We start from the raw sequence: 16,772 nt of genomic DNA, 5'->3' as shown, positions 1-16,772 counted from the left end.
AATTTTAAAAGCAATATTTTCCTCAGATTGCAATATCAAAGAGTAACGGCAAGAGAGGACATCCTTGCCTTGTGCCTCTAGCTAAATATAAATCTGAAGATTGCCTGGCATTAACTAGCAGCCTACTATAAGCTTTATTATATAGATTTTCGATACATTTAGAAAATTGGCCTCTAAACCCAAATTGGAATAAGGTATGGAAAAGATGATCATGATGGACTGAATCGAATGCTTTTTCAGCATCGACTGTAATAATTGCTTTATCAATATTATTTTGTCCTCCTTCCTGAACCGGGTTTGATTCTGTATTAAAGTAATCAATAGTAAGGAATAGCTCTCGGATCTTAGCCAAGGAATTCCTATTTGTCAGAAATCCCGCTTGGTTTTTATGTATTATACCTGGAAGAAGAGATTGTAATCTACGTGCCAAAATGGAAGTCATCAATTTATAATCTGTGTTTAACAGAGCTATTGGCCTGTAAGATTCTTTCTGGGTTGGGTCTTTTCCAGGTTTTAGAATAAGAGTAGTATAGGAGGCTGCAAAGCTAGGAGAGGGCAAATTACCTTCCATATACATATCATTAAATAGTCTAATTAGATATGGAACAATTGAAGATGATAATATTTTATAGAATTCACTAGGCAGAGCATCAGGACCTGCCGCTTTGTTGGTAGGCATATCCTCTATGCCTTTCACAACCTCTGCCTCCGTAATAGGAAGATTCATCATTATATTTAATTCTTCTGAAATAAATGGGCAAGAGATCTTTTTCCAAAAGTCTTTGCGTTCTTTAATGTTTGATGATCTTGAAGAGTAGAGGTCCTGATAATAATCTACCATTATACTTAAGATCTCTTCTGACTTTGTAAATAGTTTATCATCTTTCTGAATGGCTTCAATTGGGGCTGATCCTTTATCTTGCTTAACTAAATTGGCAAGAAGTTTGCCTGCCTTATTTCCATATTTAAATAACTGTGATTGTAATTTCAATTCTCTTTGTGTAGATTTGTGTATAAGGAAAGAATCTCTTTCCTTTTTAGCTTGCGTATATCTATTCCAGGTTTCAGACATTTTATTCATTATGTAGCTATTATAAGCGTTTGATAATGTTTTCTGAATGTCTTCCTCCATTTTTTTATAATTCTTAGTTCTATTAATATTATATGCCAGAATCTCTCCTCTCATAACTGCTTTTGCAGCTTCCCAGAAAATCATCGGACAATTTATATATTCACTATTTAATTGGGCATATTCTTCAAATTTAAGACTTAACATTATTTTAAATTCTGGATCTGTAGCAAGATACTGAGGAAAATAAAATCGTAAATTTTTAGTTTTGGGATCATGTGGATGAATTTCAAGAGTTATCGGGCGTGATCCGAAATTGTAACAGGGAGGATATTGGATTCAATGTTTAAATTCAATAATTTCTCATCTATTAAAAATAAATCTATTCTCTCGAGAGACTTGTGAGCCTTAGAAAGGCAAGTATAACTTTTGGTATCTGGATTTTGCGATCTCCAGATATCCTTTACTCTTAGGTTACAGAATATTTTATTGAAAATTTTAGCTTCTAGATTGTCTTTCTTTGTTGTTAAAATTAAGGCATCATGCCTTAATCCATCTACGGCATATTGTGGCGTCATATTGAAGTCTCCTCCTATTATTAGCAATCCTTCTCTGTTTGAGAGTATTTTAGTTTGCAGACTTTCCCAAAAATCATAATTATTAATATTCGGTGCATATATGTTACAGAGTGTATATGTGGTGTTAGAAAACTTGATCCTCACTAAAACAAATCTCCAACCTGGATCCACTTCAAGAACCGTAGATACCGCCTTTATTTTTTTCCCCAGTAAAATTGCTACACCTCTTTTTCTTCCCAACGCCGGAGAAGCAATAACTTCCCGGACCCAAGATTTTTTAAGTTTGTTTACTTCATCTAATTTGATATGGGTTTCCTGGAGGAAGGCAACATCTGTATTCATCTTTTTTAGATGAGATATTATTGTCTTTCTTTTTATAGGAGATGTTAGCCCTCCTATATTCCAGGAGACCATTTTACAACCGTTCTCTATCACTGTTACTTAAGACAAGTAGTAAGAATAGCAAAGCAAAACACGCACAAAACAAAAAAAAAACAAAAAACATCCCCCCTCATATCCCCCTTCCCCCCCATTCCTCGATCCAATCATATCCACAAAACCTTCTAACATGTAACCCCGATTGCCCCTAACCTTTACTGCTGCCCCGGAAGCCATTCTTACCCCGGCCGAGGCACTGCCCCTGACCATACATTAAAAGCCCGAAAGAAGAAGCCATCATTAAAATTAAAATTTTAATTTTATCATCAATTAAATTAACCAATTTTCCTAGTTTGGGGGTGCTATCTGTGCTATATATTTGTCGGCATCCCTAGCTGTTTAAAAAAATTGGGTATTATCATCTATTGTTATTTTCAGTTTGGCTTGGTATATTAAGGTGGCTTGATATCCTTGATTTATCAATCTAGTGCAGATTGGTGATAATTCCCTTCTCTTGGCTGAAGTTTCGGCCGAGAAGTCCTGGAAAAGCATTATTTTAGTATTTCCTAAGAAAATAGGTTGATTTCTTTTAAAATATTGTAGAAAAGTAAGTTTATCTTGATAGTTTAATATTTAAGCAATAATTGGTCTTGGCCTAGCTTTCTCTTTTTCCAGTTTTTACCATCCTAATCTGTGAACTCTTTCAATTACAATTCGTGGGTGTGTTTGTGGTATTTGTAGTAAGTGTGGAATTGTTACTGTAACTAGTTTGTTTAGATCTTCATATTGTTTATCTTCAGGAACTCCTATTAATCTAATGTTGTTCCTTCTCACCCGATTTTAAAGTCTTCTAACTTTAACTGGGGTTTTATGATTTTAGAGTTTATATCTTATAGCTTAGTGTTATGGTTCACTATGGCGTCTTCTTAGTCAGATATTCTCTGTTCTGCTTCAGTAATCCTATTAGAAAATTGACGTATTTCTGTTGTTAAGGAGTTAATATCATGTTTGATCTCATTTCTCAATACTTCAAACTTGGGAAATAAGGCTTCAGTTATTTTTGTGACTAATACTTGTGTATCAATTTGTTCATTTATCTGTGAATTACTGGTGTTAGAGTGTATCTCTGCTAAAGTTTCTTGTTTGTACCTATTTTTTTCTCTCTCTGCCTTGCTGCCATGACTGAGGGGAATGTTCTGACTTGTGCAGTGATAAATTAAATAATAATAATTTAAATAAAAGGACGGTGTGGGGGGGGAACGGAAAATTTGAGACCCCCCTGGTGCGCAAAACAACAAAACAAAACAAAAAAAAGGGGGAAGGGAGTGACGAAGGAACAAATTTAGTGATAAGTGCAAAAAAAAAAAGAAAAAAAAAGGACTCTTCAGTAATAACAGATACTTACACCTCAGTCATAAAAGTTGGCAGATTAGGAATTTCAATTCACTTATGAAGGTGAGTTCAGTATGTTTTTGTACCCTATCCGTGTATAGGAGTAACTTTTATATATAGCTTCAGTTGATATAATTACTCTAGTTTTCCTTCTATCCTCTTCCTTTATCCTCAATTATTTAGGGCTGCTGAAGTGCACTCTAGTATATTCCTAACACATCTAGTTTAACTTTGCTGTATTGCACACCTCCCAGCCTTTTACACCTTATATATAAATTCTTCTACCAAAAAAATTGTTTACTAGTGTGCTATAATTTAGAAGAATAATATTGGGATCAGTATAACCCAACCTTATTGACATAGATTTATGCTGAGAGAAATTTTACCTTTTATAAATATTTTTTTTCCCTCCTTTCCCTCTTTTTTCTATCCTTTTCTCTCCCCTTCTTCCCTTCTTTTATATTACATATAGATTTTAGTCAGACAGTATGTTCTGAAGGGGATTAATTCTATATAATGAAGGATTTTAACATTTATATAGAGTGGGCTATTTTTTATATACAACCCAGCAAATTCAAACTATACAATTCCTTAATCAAAAAAAAATACACATTCACGTATTAATACAACATCCTAACATTCTATGAAATGTAAATAAATTACACGAAATTCACATCCAAGCTCTTATGTTATCTAATAGCTTTAAGTAATTTTTTTTCTGAGAACGTTTGGTTAGCCCCTGTTCGTCTAACCTTGTTTTAAAAATAGAAAAACCTTAGTTTTACTGAAAAAGCTATTACTTAACTTTATCTAAAATTCACTACTGTAAGTTACATTGATATAACAATTGGGCTTTTGATTCATATCTCCTTTATCCACCAATACCTGATATAGGAAAACTATTACCTTTTAGGGAGAACCAGTTTTTTTGGTAATTTTGGGCCCCATGTATATACAAACATCAGAATCCCCTTTTTAAAAGTCCTCTTAATTTTTCATGTTTCAGTAGAGCTTCAACCCAAGAAGAAGGCAGTTTAAGTCCCAAACCACCCCGGTTGTTAAGACCAATTAGGGCCCTTTGATAAAGAAAAGTAACTTACCCGGTTTGTGGGACCTTTTATGCCATGACAGTCAGCACGACTGAGGACTAAGTCCCGATACAGCTCTGGGGCTCCCCAACGCAGTACCGGTGTGGGGGGGGGGGAGCGAGTCAGCAGATAAAGCCTCTTCTGGTATCAAGAAGCAACCACTCGCCCGGGGCAGAGAGAAGTCCCACAGCCAGGCAGACCCTCGGCGGCACCCACTCTGCTCCAACAAGCCACTCTCTCAGACCATCCGCCTGAAGTGTAAGGGACCGCCCTACCTCTGATCACGTGTAGGATCTGGAACAGTGCAGCTGAGGTTAGCGCAATCTTCAGGTCAGGGCAAAGCAACGGCAAAGGACCCCAAGAAAGGATCTTGTCCAGCCGAGTCGTGCAGGAGAGGATGATCACTGGTAAGACACAGCCTCGTCTCGGGAGGTTCTTATCCCAATTGCTTCACTGGCTACCCAAACACTTTGCTGATCAAACCAACATTCCTCTCCCCCTCACGCAGCACCAGTGGGAGGGGGGGAATAAAGTTAAGGTACGGGCAACACTATAGCTTTATTCCAAGAACCAGCACGGAGAGCCTTTTTTTAATTCAACCTCTCGTGTCTCTTGTGTGAAGACCAAAAAGAGAGCTTTGTATGTTATGAGAGATGTAGCTTCTCCAAAGTTTAATATAGGTACAAACAGGGTTGTTCAGTCAGTCTGTTTGCTGCTAAATACAGCTCAGTGGGTTCGAGTGGCACTGCTGGAGTGCTGGAAGCAAGGAATATTTTGCTGTAAGAGCCACCCTGGAACCAGGGTTTTTAGCACAAAGTATATGCCAACAGCTCTTGCGAGGAGCCAGAGAGCAAGCGTTACACGTCCTTACGCTTGTGCTCCTCCCACCACTCTGAGAGCATGCCCCCAACGCTGCTTTTTAACGCCCACTAGTATTAAGAGTCTTGAAATGACAGGCTCACCGCTCACTTTTTTGGCCAGACTCAGAAATACCGCAAATCCACCTACGTCAATTGCGTATCCTATATTTTCAATGGGACTTGCATAGCGCTGGTATTACGAGTCTAACAAAAAGTGAGCGGTTGACCCTCTCCTGTCAAGCCTGGTACCGCATTTTAAAGTCAGTAGTTAAAGTTATACACTACAACGCCGTAGCATAAAACTCTTAACCAAAGTGCTAAAAAGTACACTAACACTGTTGAATCAGGAACAAGGAGAACAGCAGAGTCAGGAACAAGCCAAGGATCAGGAACCAGGAGGGACATCAGACAGCCAGGTAATACACAGGAGCTCTCACAAACAGGTCTGAGACAACGCAAGGGCAAAGCATACTGAACATAGGCCCTTTAAATAGTGATAACATCACAATTCTGAGACTGCATCCCATCTCACACTGATTATGTACACCAGTCTGGCCATAAAAGGAAGTGCAGGAATTGAGCAGCATCATACAGAGTCAGCAAGAGAGGTGAGTAAAATGGCTGCCAGCAGCACATGGCAAACAAAACAGGGAAAAACCCTGACAGTATCCTCCACTCAACGACCCCTCCCCTGCGGGAGGACAAAAGGCTTATTGGGGAAACGGGCATGGAAGGCACGGAGGTGGGCGGGAGCATGAACATCAGAGGAGGGAACCCATGAACGCTCCTCCGGACTGTAGCCCCTCCAGTGAACCAAATACTGTATGCGGCTCCTGGACATACGAGAGTCAATAATGCTGCTGACCTCATACTTCTCATGGTTGTCAACAAACATAGGACGGGGACGAGGCAACACAGTGGTAAACAGATTACAATGGTTTCAAGAGGGAGACATGAAAACATTGGAGATGCGCATTGGAGGAGGAAGGTCAAGAGCGTAGGCCACAGGATTGACCCGTCTGAGTATTCGAAAAGGACCAACATAACGGGGAGCCAGTTTATTGGAAGGCACATGAAGATTAAAGTTGCGGGAGAACAGCCAAACTCTCTCACCAACCTGGTAGGAAGGCGCGGGCAGACGTCTACGATCAGCCTGGAACTTTTGGCGCTGCATAAAAAGATGAAGGCAATCCTGAATCTGCACCCACGTGAAACAGAGTTGCCAGAGATGCTCCTCCAAAGCCGGAATACCCTGAGACATGAATAAATCGGGCAACAAGGATGGTTGAAACCCATAATTCGCCATGAACGGGGATAACTTAGAGGAAGCATTAATAGCACTATTACGAGCAAACTCTGCCCAAGGTAACAGTTCAGACCAATTATTGGGGTGAGCTGAGACATAGCAATGGAGGAACTGTTCTAGAGCTTGATCCGCAGCAGGATTGAGGGTGATATGCCGAGGAGAAGGAAAGCTGGATCCCCATTTGAGCACAAAAAGAACGCCAAAATCTGGAGACAAACTGGCTACCCTGGTCGGACACTATCTCCTTGGGTAACCCATGTAAATGGAAGACCTCCCGGGCAAAAATTGAAGCAAGCTCCTGAGCGGTAGGCAACTTCTTCAAGGGAATGCAATGTGACATTTTAGAAAATGGTCATCCACCATAAGGATAACGGTATTGCCATTGGAAACCGGGAGCTCGACAATGATGTCCATGGAAAGATGTGTCCAAGGACGCTCACCATTAGCAATAGGTTGAAGAAGACCCACAGGAAGATGTCGAGGAGTCTTATTCTGTGCACAAACTGAGCAGGAGGCAACATACACAGCAACATCAGAACGAAGACCTGGCCACCAGAATTGTCGAGTGACAGACCAAATCATTTGGTTCTTGCCTGGGTGACCTGCAGCTTTAGGATAGTGGTAAGTGTGCAAAAGTTTAGTTTGAAGATTCTCAGGAACAAAACACTTACCACTAGGTTTCTCAGGAGTTGCATTGGTTTGTGCAGCCATGATTTCCTCCCCAAGGGAGAAGTCAAATTAGTACGATTGGTAGCCAAAATATGGTCAGGAGGTATAACTGGAGTAGGTACAGACTCCTCTTGGACAGAGGGGAAAAATGTTGAGAGAGGGCATCAGCCTTAACATTCTTACTACCAGGCATATCAGATAGATAAGTTAAATTCTTGTGGTCAGTAAGAATGAGCACTGGCATGCTAGTACCCTCGAGAAGATGCCTCCATTCCTTGAGTGCCAAAATTATGGCCAGTAATTCCCTGTCGCCAATTTCATAATTGTACTCCGCTGGAGACAATTTCTTAGAGAAGAAACCACACGGATGCAAGGAAATGTCAGGCGTAGGACGTTGAGACAAGAGGGCACCTACTCCAGTATCAGACACATCAACCTCAAGAGCGAAAGGCAGGACAGGGTTAGGATGAGCCAGAACTAGAGCGGCAGCAAAGGCAGTCTTAAGACTATCAAAGGCCTTAATGGCAGTAGGTGACCAATGGAGTGGATCATTCTCTTTATGGGTCATGTCTGTGATAGGTTTGACCAAGGAAGAAAAGTTTTTAATAAACTTTCTATAGTAATTGGTGAACCCCAAAAAATGTTGAATAGACCGAAGACCAACTGGGCGAGGCCATTGCAGAACTGCAGATAACTTGTCAGGATCCATGGAGAACCCTGCAATGGAGATAACATGACCTAGGAAGGTTACTTGAGTCTGATGGAACTCACATTTCTCGAGTTTACAAAACAGGCCATTCTCACGTAGTCTCTGAAGAACCCTTGTAACATCAGAACGATAAGCCTCAAGTGTGGGTGAGTGTATGAGGATGTCGTCCAAGTACACCACAACACACTGTTGCAACATATCTCGTAGGACATCATTAATAAATTCCTGGAAAACAGCAGGAGCATTACATAGGCCAAAGGGCATTACAAGATACTCATAATGCCCGCTCCTGGTGTTAAATGCTGTTTTCCATTCGTGGGCCTCCTTGATCCTAACGAGATTGTACACTCCTCTCAAATCAAGTTTAGTAAAGACCGTAGCTCCCTTGAGGCGGTCAAAGAGTTCCGTAATGAGCGGAATAGGGTAGGCATTCTGAATGGTAAGATGATTAAGACCCCTATAATCGATGCATGGTCTTAACTCGCCACCATTTTTCTTCACAAAGAAGAAGCCAGCCCCTGCAGGAGAGCAGGATTTGCGGATGATCCCCCGTGACAGAGCATCGGCAACATACTCCTCCATAGCACAATTCTCTGCAAAAGACAGAGGGTAAACCCGTCCCCAAGGAGGAATGGCTCCGGGTTGCAGGTCTATGGCACAATCGTAAGACCGGTGAGGAGGCAATGTACCGGCATGCACCTTGTCAAAAACGTCTATGATTTTTCAGTACTCCTCTTGCAATTGAGATACAGAAGAAGTGCACAAGACTTTAACTGGTTTCCGAAGACAAGTGGAAATAGATTGCAGAGACCACGACAAAATATCAGACCTGCGCCAGTCGAGACTGGGATTGTGCTTTTTTGAGCCAGGGATAACCCAGAACAACCGGAAAATGTGGAGAGTTTATCACCTGGAACTGGAGGGTTTCAAAATGGAGAGCCCCAACAGCCATGGATAACGGAGCAGTTTCGTGAGTAACAAGTGTGGGCTGAATGGGCCTGCCATCAATGGCCTAATAGCAAACGTAACGGTCTGAGGCAAAACAGGAATGAAGTGCTTTGATACAAAAGCACTGCCAATGAAATAGCCCACAGCACCGGAGTCAACAAGAGCCTGGGTGACTATGGAGGAGTCCACCAAGGAAAGGACAACCGTAACCAAAGGTTTCTCCTTTAGCCGTTCCAGGCATGAGGATAAACAACCCAAGGTCTGCCCCTGACAGGACCTTAGGTGTGAGCGTTTCCTGACCATGTAGGACAGGACTTCAAAAGGTGGCCCTGTAACCCACAATAGAGGCAGAGCCCCTCCCTCCTCCTAAAGGCCCTCTCCACCATGGAGAAATGCGTGAATCCCAACTGCATTGGCTCAGCAGTACCTGATGACTCTGGACCAGGAGGCCTGGGAGGAGAGGGAGGCATGGTTGGGAACGAACACGTAGGAGACAACAGAACAGGAGGCTTCCGCAAGCGCTCCTTCAAAGAGGACCTCTCACTTAGTCTGATGTCAATTAGGATCAAAAAAGACACCAATGCCTCGAGATCTTCTGGTAAATCTCTGGCAGTAACTTCGTCTTTAATCTCATCAGAGAGCCCATGAAAGAAGGCGGTAAAAAGGGCTTCATTGTTCCAACCTACCTCTGCGGCAAGCGTACGGAACTCAATGGCATACTGAGCAACCAATCTTGTACCTTGCTGAATGGACATGAGTCGTTTAGCAACAGAGGAAGAGTGAGCCGGAACATAAAATACCCTTCGAAAGGAGGCCACAAATTCAGGGTAATTTGAAATCACAGGTTAATTAGTCTCCCACAAGGGATTAGCCCAGGCAAGAGCTGTGTCAGAGAGTAACAAGATGAGAAATCCCACCTTAGCTCTGTCAGAGGGAAACGCCTGAGGTAACATCTCAAAGTAAATTCCCACCTGGTTCAAAAACCCTCTGCACTGATTAGGATCGCCTCCATAACGCTGAGGTAGAGGTGCAGAACCGGACATGCTCCTGTAGGACTAGGTGCAGCAGCAGAAACAGGAGCAGCCATAACTTGCGGGACACTTTGGTCCAAATGTGCAGTGCGAGTCAGCAGGGTTTGCAGGGCTAGTGCAAATTGATCCAAGCGGAGATCCTGTTCATCCATCCTGGAAATTATGGAAGGTAAAGGTGGATTATTAGCACCATCAGGATTCATGGCCCTTGTGTAATGTCAGGGTGCCAGGAATCAGACTGAGATGAGAAGTGCAAAAATAATCACACCTTTATTAATAGCAAAAAATAATAAAAAGTCCACAAGTCAAATAACAAGCCAGGAATCAAAACCAGAGCTGGTAGTCAGACGAGTCGAGTCAGGAGCCAAAGCGAGTAGTCAGACAAGCCGGAATCAGGAACAAGGAAAACAGCAGAGTCAGGAACAATGACAAACATAACAGGAAAAAACCCTGACACCGCCTCACTCCCGCATTGCAAACACTAGTTAATTATTATTAACCCCTAATCTACCGCCCCAACGTCGCTGCCACTATATTAAATGTATTAACCCCTGAACCTAAGTCTAACCCTAACCCTAAGACCCACTAACTTAAATATAATGACAATAAATCTAAATAAAATTACTACAATTACCTAAATAATTCCTATTTAAAACTAAATACTTACCTATAAAATAAACCTTAAACTAGCTACAATATAACTAATAGTTACACTGTAGCTAGCTTAGGGTTTATTTTTATTTTACAGGCAACTTTGTATTTATTTTAACTAGGTAGAATAGTTAATAGCTATTTAGTAACTATTCTACCTAGTTAAAATAAATACAAAGTTGCCTGTAAAATAAAAATAAACTCTAAGCTAGCTACAATGTATCTATTAGTTATATTGTAGCTAGTTTAAGGTTTATTTTATAGGTAAGCATTTAGTTTTAAATAGGAATTATTTAGGTAATTGTAGTAATTTTATTTAGATTTATTGTCATTATATTTAAGTTAGTGGGTGTTAGGGTTAGGGTTAGACTTAGGTTCAGGGGTTAATACATTTAATATAGTGGCAGCGACGTTGGGGCGGTAGATTAGGGGTTAATAATATTTAACTAGTGTTTGCGATGCGGGAGTGTGCGTTATATTGTAGCTATCTTAGGGTTTATTTTATAGGTAAGTATTTAGTTTTAAATAGGAATTATTTAGTTAATTGTAGAAATTTTATTTAGATTTATTGTAATTATATTTAAGTTAGGGGGGTTAGGGTTAGACTTAGGTTTAGGGGTTAAAAACTTTATTATAGTGGTGGAGATGTTGTGGGCGGCAGATTAGGGGTTAATAAATAAAGTTAGGTGCGGCAACATCGGGGGCGGCAGATTAGGGGTTAATAAATATAATGTAGGGTTCGGCGATGTTTGGGGCAGCAGATTAGGGGTTCATAACTATAATGTAGGTGGCGGCGGTGTCCAGAGTGGCAGATTAGGGGTTAATAATATAATGCAGGTGTCGGCAATGTCGGGGGCAGCAGATTAGGGGTTAATAAGTGTAAGATTAGGGGTGTTTAGACTCGGGTTCATGTTAGGGTGTTAGGTGTAGACATAACTTTTATTTCCCCATAGGAATCAATGGGGCTGCGTTAGGAGTTTTAAGCTGCTTTTTTTGCAGGTGTTAGTTTTTTTTTTCAGCTGGCTCTCCCCCATTGATTCCTAGGGGGAAATCATGCACAAGCACTTTTTACCAGCTCACCGCTAACGTAAGCAGTGCTGGTATTGAGGTGAGATGTGGAGCAAAATTTTGCTCTTCGCTCACTTTTTTGCGGTTAATGCCGGGTCTCCACAAACCCGTAATACCAGCGCTGTCTTTAAGTGAGCGGTGAGCATAAACTGCTCGTTAGCACCGCACAGCTTCTAACGCAAAACTTGTAATCTAGGTGTTAATTTTGTAAAAAAAACAAGATAATATACTACTACAGTATGGCAAGCTCAGCCGCTGAATCCCTAAACAACAAAGAGAGCTTCATGTATTACGAATCTACCATGAGAAATAATAACTAATATAATTGCTCCATATTATAAACGCGGGAGGTACGAGTCGATGCCCACAAAGAGACCTACATGGAGACCCAATTTGAGGAAATGAATGAATGCTAATAATTTAGAAAAACATTTATATGAGATGATAGAAACTATTGAGTGTGCTTTTTACGAGATGCTCTTTTTTATTGCGTAAAATTTATTAGCAAACTTATAAATGTAATCTGCTGAAATGTTTGGTACATATATACTTTATCTGTAAAATTTAATAAAAAAAAACAATTTCAACATAAAATGTATTTAGTGTTTAATGTCCCCTTAAAATCTAATGATTTTTACATCGAAGGGCGAAATTACCTCGAACCCGCAGGAAATAGCGGACAGCTTTGCGGGTGAATACTACAAACTTTTTAAGAAAGAACTACTTCCCCACCTGACTAGCTTTTGTAATGGGATCATGGAAGGGCGGGAGATACCTTGGGAAATGCTTAAGGCCAAAATTATTGTGATACCAAAGATTGGAAAGAATGCAAAACTGTGCCAAAATTATAGGCCTATCTCCCTTATTAATCATGATATAAAAATTTTCGCTAAAATTATGGCAAATAGATTGAAACAGATATTGCCCTCCTTAATACATCAAGATCAGGTGGGTTTTGTGCAGGACAGAGAAGCGCCAGATAATGTCAGACGAACGCTTACTCTGCTAGATTATTTGAGGGTGAAAGGAACTCCAGTTCTACTCCTGTCACTAGACGCGGAGAAAGCGTTTAACGGGGTAGACTGGAAGTTTATGTTTAAGGTATTATCGGCCATGGGCTTCCGAGGCGCCTTCATAAAGGCATTAGGAAGCATATACTCAAGACCGACAGCAGTGGTGGGGGCAGCGGGATATCTGTCAAGACAAATAGCCATTATGAACAGAACACGGCAGGGATGCCCGCTGTCACCGCTTATTTTCGCAGTCTGTATTGAACCACTGGCTGCATGTATTAGGAAAACGGAGAAAATCTCGGGAGTGCAGGTAGGGTCTTCAGAGTATAAAGCTATGTTATTTGCAGATGATGTCTTATTGACGATCACCAAACCGATGAGTTCATTGCCACAGCTCTATAAAGTTTTGAATGACTTCTCGGAGGTTTTAGGATATAAATTAAATTCCAACAAGTGTGAAGTGTTGGCACTTAACCTACCGCCACATACTAAGAAAACAATTGAATTAAATTTTGCATTCTCCTGGGCAAAGAGCTATATCACTTACCTAGGAGTTAAGGTAGGTGAAAACCTAACAGATCTTTACAAATTGAATTATACCCCAGTTTTAAAAGCTATTAGAGCTGATTTGAGAAAGTGGAGAAAGGGTAAGTTCTCATGGTATGGGAGATTAATGTCTATTAAAATGAACGTCCTTCCTAGATTGTTGTACTTGTTCAGAGCCATACCGATTGGCATCCCCTTGCCAGAACTTGAGGCACTACAAACAGATATTTTGAAGTTTCTGAGGGGTGAAGGTAGACCGAGAATAGCCTCACAATTGCTGAAACTGCACAGACAAGTAGGGGGAGTAGGGGTCCCAAATTTAGTGGAATATTATCAAGCCTCAAGACTGGCGCAGACGGTTATCTTAGGTAAACAATACAACGGATTGGTGTGGCCACAGATAGAAGCAGAGATAGCGGGTAACTCGAAAGCAGCGGATGTAATCTGGGATTTAGAAGCACTAACCAAATCAGGGGAATATAGGTCGCCAATAACACTAGAAGCAATTAGGCAGTGGAATAAGATCACGAAAGGGCTGCGGTTATGTGGGCCAAAGTCACTGGCAAGACCTGTCAGGCTCCTGCTGCCAAACGAATTAAGGAAAATAGTAGATAAATGGGCAAATAAGGGGTTCTATAGGGTGGCTGACTTTTTATCTAGCTTCAAATTGCTCACGTTTAATCATATCAGAAACCAAATAGAACCGGAACAGCTACACTGGTTTATATACCTACAGATTAGTTCAGTGATTACAACATATACGTCGCATAAACAGAATTCTCAACTTACAGAGCTCGAGAGAATGGTAATGACGGCCTCTAGAAGGAAAAAAATGATATCTAGGATCTATGTATTAATTCAGAAGGCTAAACGCAATTCCAAGTTAGACATGACAGAGAGATGGGAGAGAGACACATTAGAGACGTGGGAGACGGATGACTGGAATGAGCTGATGCTAAATTCATATAAAGGATTGATTAGTGCAGACATGAGAGAAAATTGCATAAAGGTGACGTTTAGATGGTACTTGACACCGGAAAGGACAGCGCACTTTGCCACAACACTAAATGGAAACTGTTATAGAGGGTGTCAAGAAAGGGGCACATTTAGGCACATGTGGTGGGATTGTCAGGGAGTCCAATCACTGTGGGGAAGACTTTCAGAGCTGATTAGCAAATTGTTAGAAGAGAGAGTATCTCTCACGATAACACAGTCATTACTTCATGATAAGGTGAAACCATTCAATGCAACAATTAATACGTTTATAAAAATCCTCTGCACTTGTCTGAGAATCTGTATTGCCCGACATTGGAAGGTGGGGGTACCCACATGGCAGGAGGTGGTGGGGAAAATAACAGAGACGTATACCATGTCAGAAGTAGCGGCATGGTCACAGGGGCAACCAGAGCAGTTTCAGAAGATTTGGTTCTATTGGATGCTGAGATCAGAGCACTGTCTGAGATAGGCAGGAAAGTGATAGCAGTGGAGAAGAAAGGATCCGTAAATTGATGGTCTAAATTGGGTCCTGGTAGTCAACTCAAGTAGTTATCCTTTTTGAGGAAGTAGATAGTAAAGATGTATAGAGTTATAGTATGTTAGTTATTAGCTTTTAGTAGCATAATATTGGCACCTCCTGGGAGGGAGGAGGGCTCTAGTTGGGGAGGGGGGGAGAAGGGGATGTTACCAATTGAATGTAATTAAAAGTACAGGTTGGAGTGCATTATTTGGAGGCCTAAAGATGAACAATATCATAATGTCAAGATTCACTTCTAATTGGGAACGTTAATGTTTATGCTTAATGACAATATTTTTCAGAAATCACCTGTACAAATGTGCTTTTATGAGTGAGTTTGTTTTTTGTCTTGACCTTAAAATAATCAATAAAAATTATTTCAACATAAAATCTAATGATTTTATTTGGATAATTCATTTGACAAACCTTTGTAAAGGATTGTGGCCTAACCGAGTGTGTTTTAAAGAGAACGGAAATAAATTACCTGACGAACAGCTCCAACCATTTCCGCCCGGCTTGACAGTCTAGTTGTTAGCCTATGAAGGACTGCAATATCCTCCAGTAATTTTTGATATGCTTCTCTGTGTTCGCTGTTTTGCCACAGAGACACTGAAGACTGAAAAGAAAGAAAAGAAACAGAGTGAACCATAAAATGACAACAGAATCTTCATATAATATCTATGTGATATCTACAGCAGTGTTTGTCAGGACCACTCCTAACACACTAACAGGCCATATTTTAAAGATTACCTTGAGTGACAGCAGGTTGACTATTTCTCCTACGCTCTAGTTCTGCTATCCTGAAAATCTGCACTGTTAGTGTGCCCTGAGCACTGGAATTGAAAAAACTCTTGTCTAGAGATTGGTTGATACCAGAATTTCTTGCAATATGTTGTTAAGCTCTGATACTAAATCCTCAATGCCCACAGAATCACATCTTCCACATATTTTTCACAGAGTAAAAAACAAATACAGTTTTTCTACTGTACATTTAAATGGTTAAACAAATATTTCCGTTGACATTTATTGTGATAATCAAATGTCTGTATAGAACAAATGTTACCACTTCAATATCAAATGTATTATTCAAATATTTTCAGTTTGAATGTTCAAATATATTAAAAAATAAGTATTAAGAATACTGAAGCACCAAACCTATTGAGGAACCATCTCTAGAAATGACAATGATTAGTCATGTAACGGTCAAGATGCTTAAAGGGTCAGTTAAGATGATATACAAGTTCACTCCAATATATTTTGTTTGCATGTGAAATATATAATACATCTTAAATATAATTCACATGATTTTATACTAAATTTACCTATGAATTTTCTCTAATGAAGCGTCCACTGTTAACATCCATGACAGCAGCTTTTTTTTAAATTAAAGGTACAGTAAAGTCTGACCCAAACTTTCATGATTCATATAGAGCATTAAACAACTTTCCAATTTACTTTTGTCATCTAATTTGATTTCTTCTCTTTGTGGAAAAGCATACATAGGGGCCAATTTATCATGACCCGAATGTTTCCGCGCAAGCCTTTAGGCTCGCCAGAAACAGGAGTTAAGAAGCAGCGGTCTTAAGACCGTTGCTGCTTAACTCGTCTGCTGCCTCTGAGGCTGCGGACATCAATCCGCCCGATCTCATATGATTGGGTTGATTGACACCCCCTGCTTAGCAGCCGATTGGCCTGGAATCAGCAGGGGGCAGTATTGTACTAGAACTGTTTGTGCAATATTAATAATGCCGACAGCGTATGCTGTTGGCATTTAGAGATGCCTGGCGGACATGATACACTACATTGTATCATGTCTGCCAGACACTGATAAATCGGCCTAATAGGCTCAGGAGCAGAAGTGCACTCCTGGGAGCTGCCTGTTGATTGGTAGCTGTACATATAAGCCTCTTGTTACTGGCTAAACAGATGTGTTCAGCTAGCTCCCAGTAGTGC

At 40.5% G+C, this 16,772-nt stretch overlaps 1 protein-coding gene across 1 annotated transcript in view; it reads right to left on the bottom strand.

The window, feature by feature from the left end:
* IRAG1 (inositol 1,4,5-triphosphate receptor associated 1) overlaps positions 1-16,772 on the bottom strand; it is a 306,114-nt gene that overhangs the window by 48,506 nt on the left and 240,836 nt on the right. Inside the window, exon 12 of the mRNA XM_053720588.1 lies at positions 15,304-15,435. Coding sequence (XP_053576563.1) covers positions 15,304-15,435 — 132 coding nt within the window. The remainder of the gene's footprint in view (positions 1-15,303; positions 15,436-16,772) is intronic.

This window comes from Bombina bombina, chromosome 7 (assembly GCF_027579735.1).
Source record: "Bombina bombina isolate aBomBom1 chromosome 7, aBomBom1.pri, whole genome shotgun sequence".
NCBI classification, from domain to species: Eukaryota; Metazoa; Chordata; class Amphibia; order Anura; family Bombinatoridae; genus Bombina; species Bombina bombina.
This window is presented reverse-complemented; position numbering and strand designations above follow the sequence as displayed.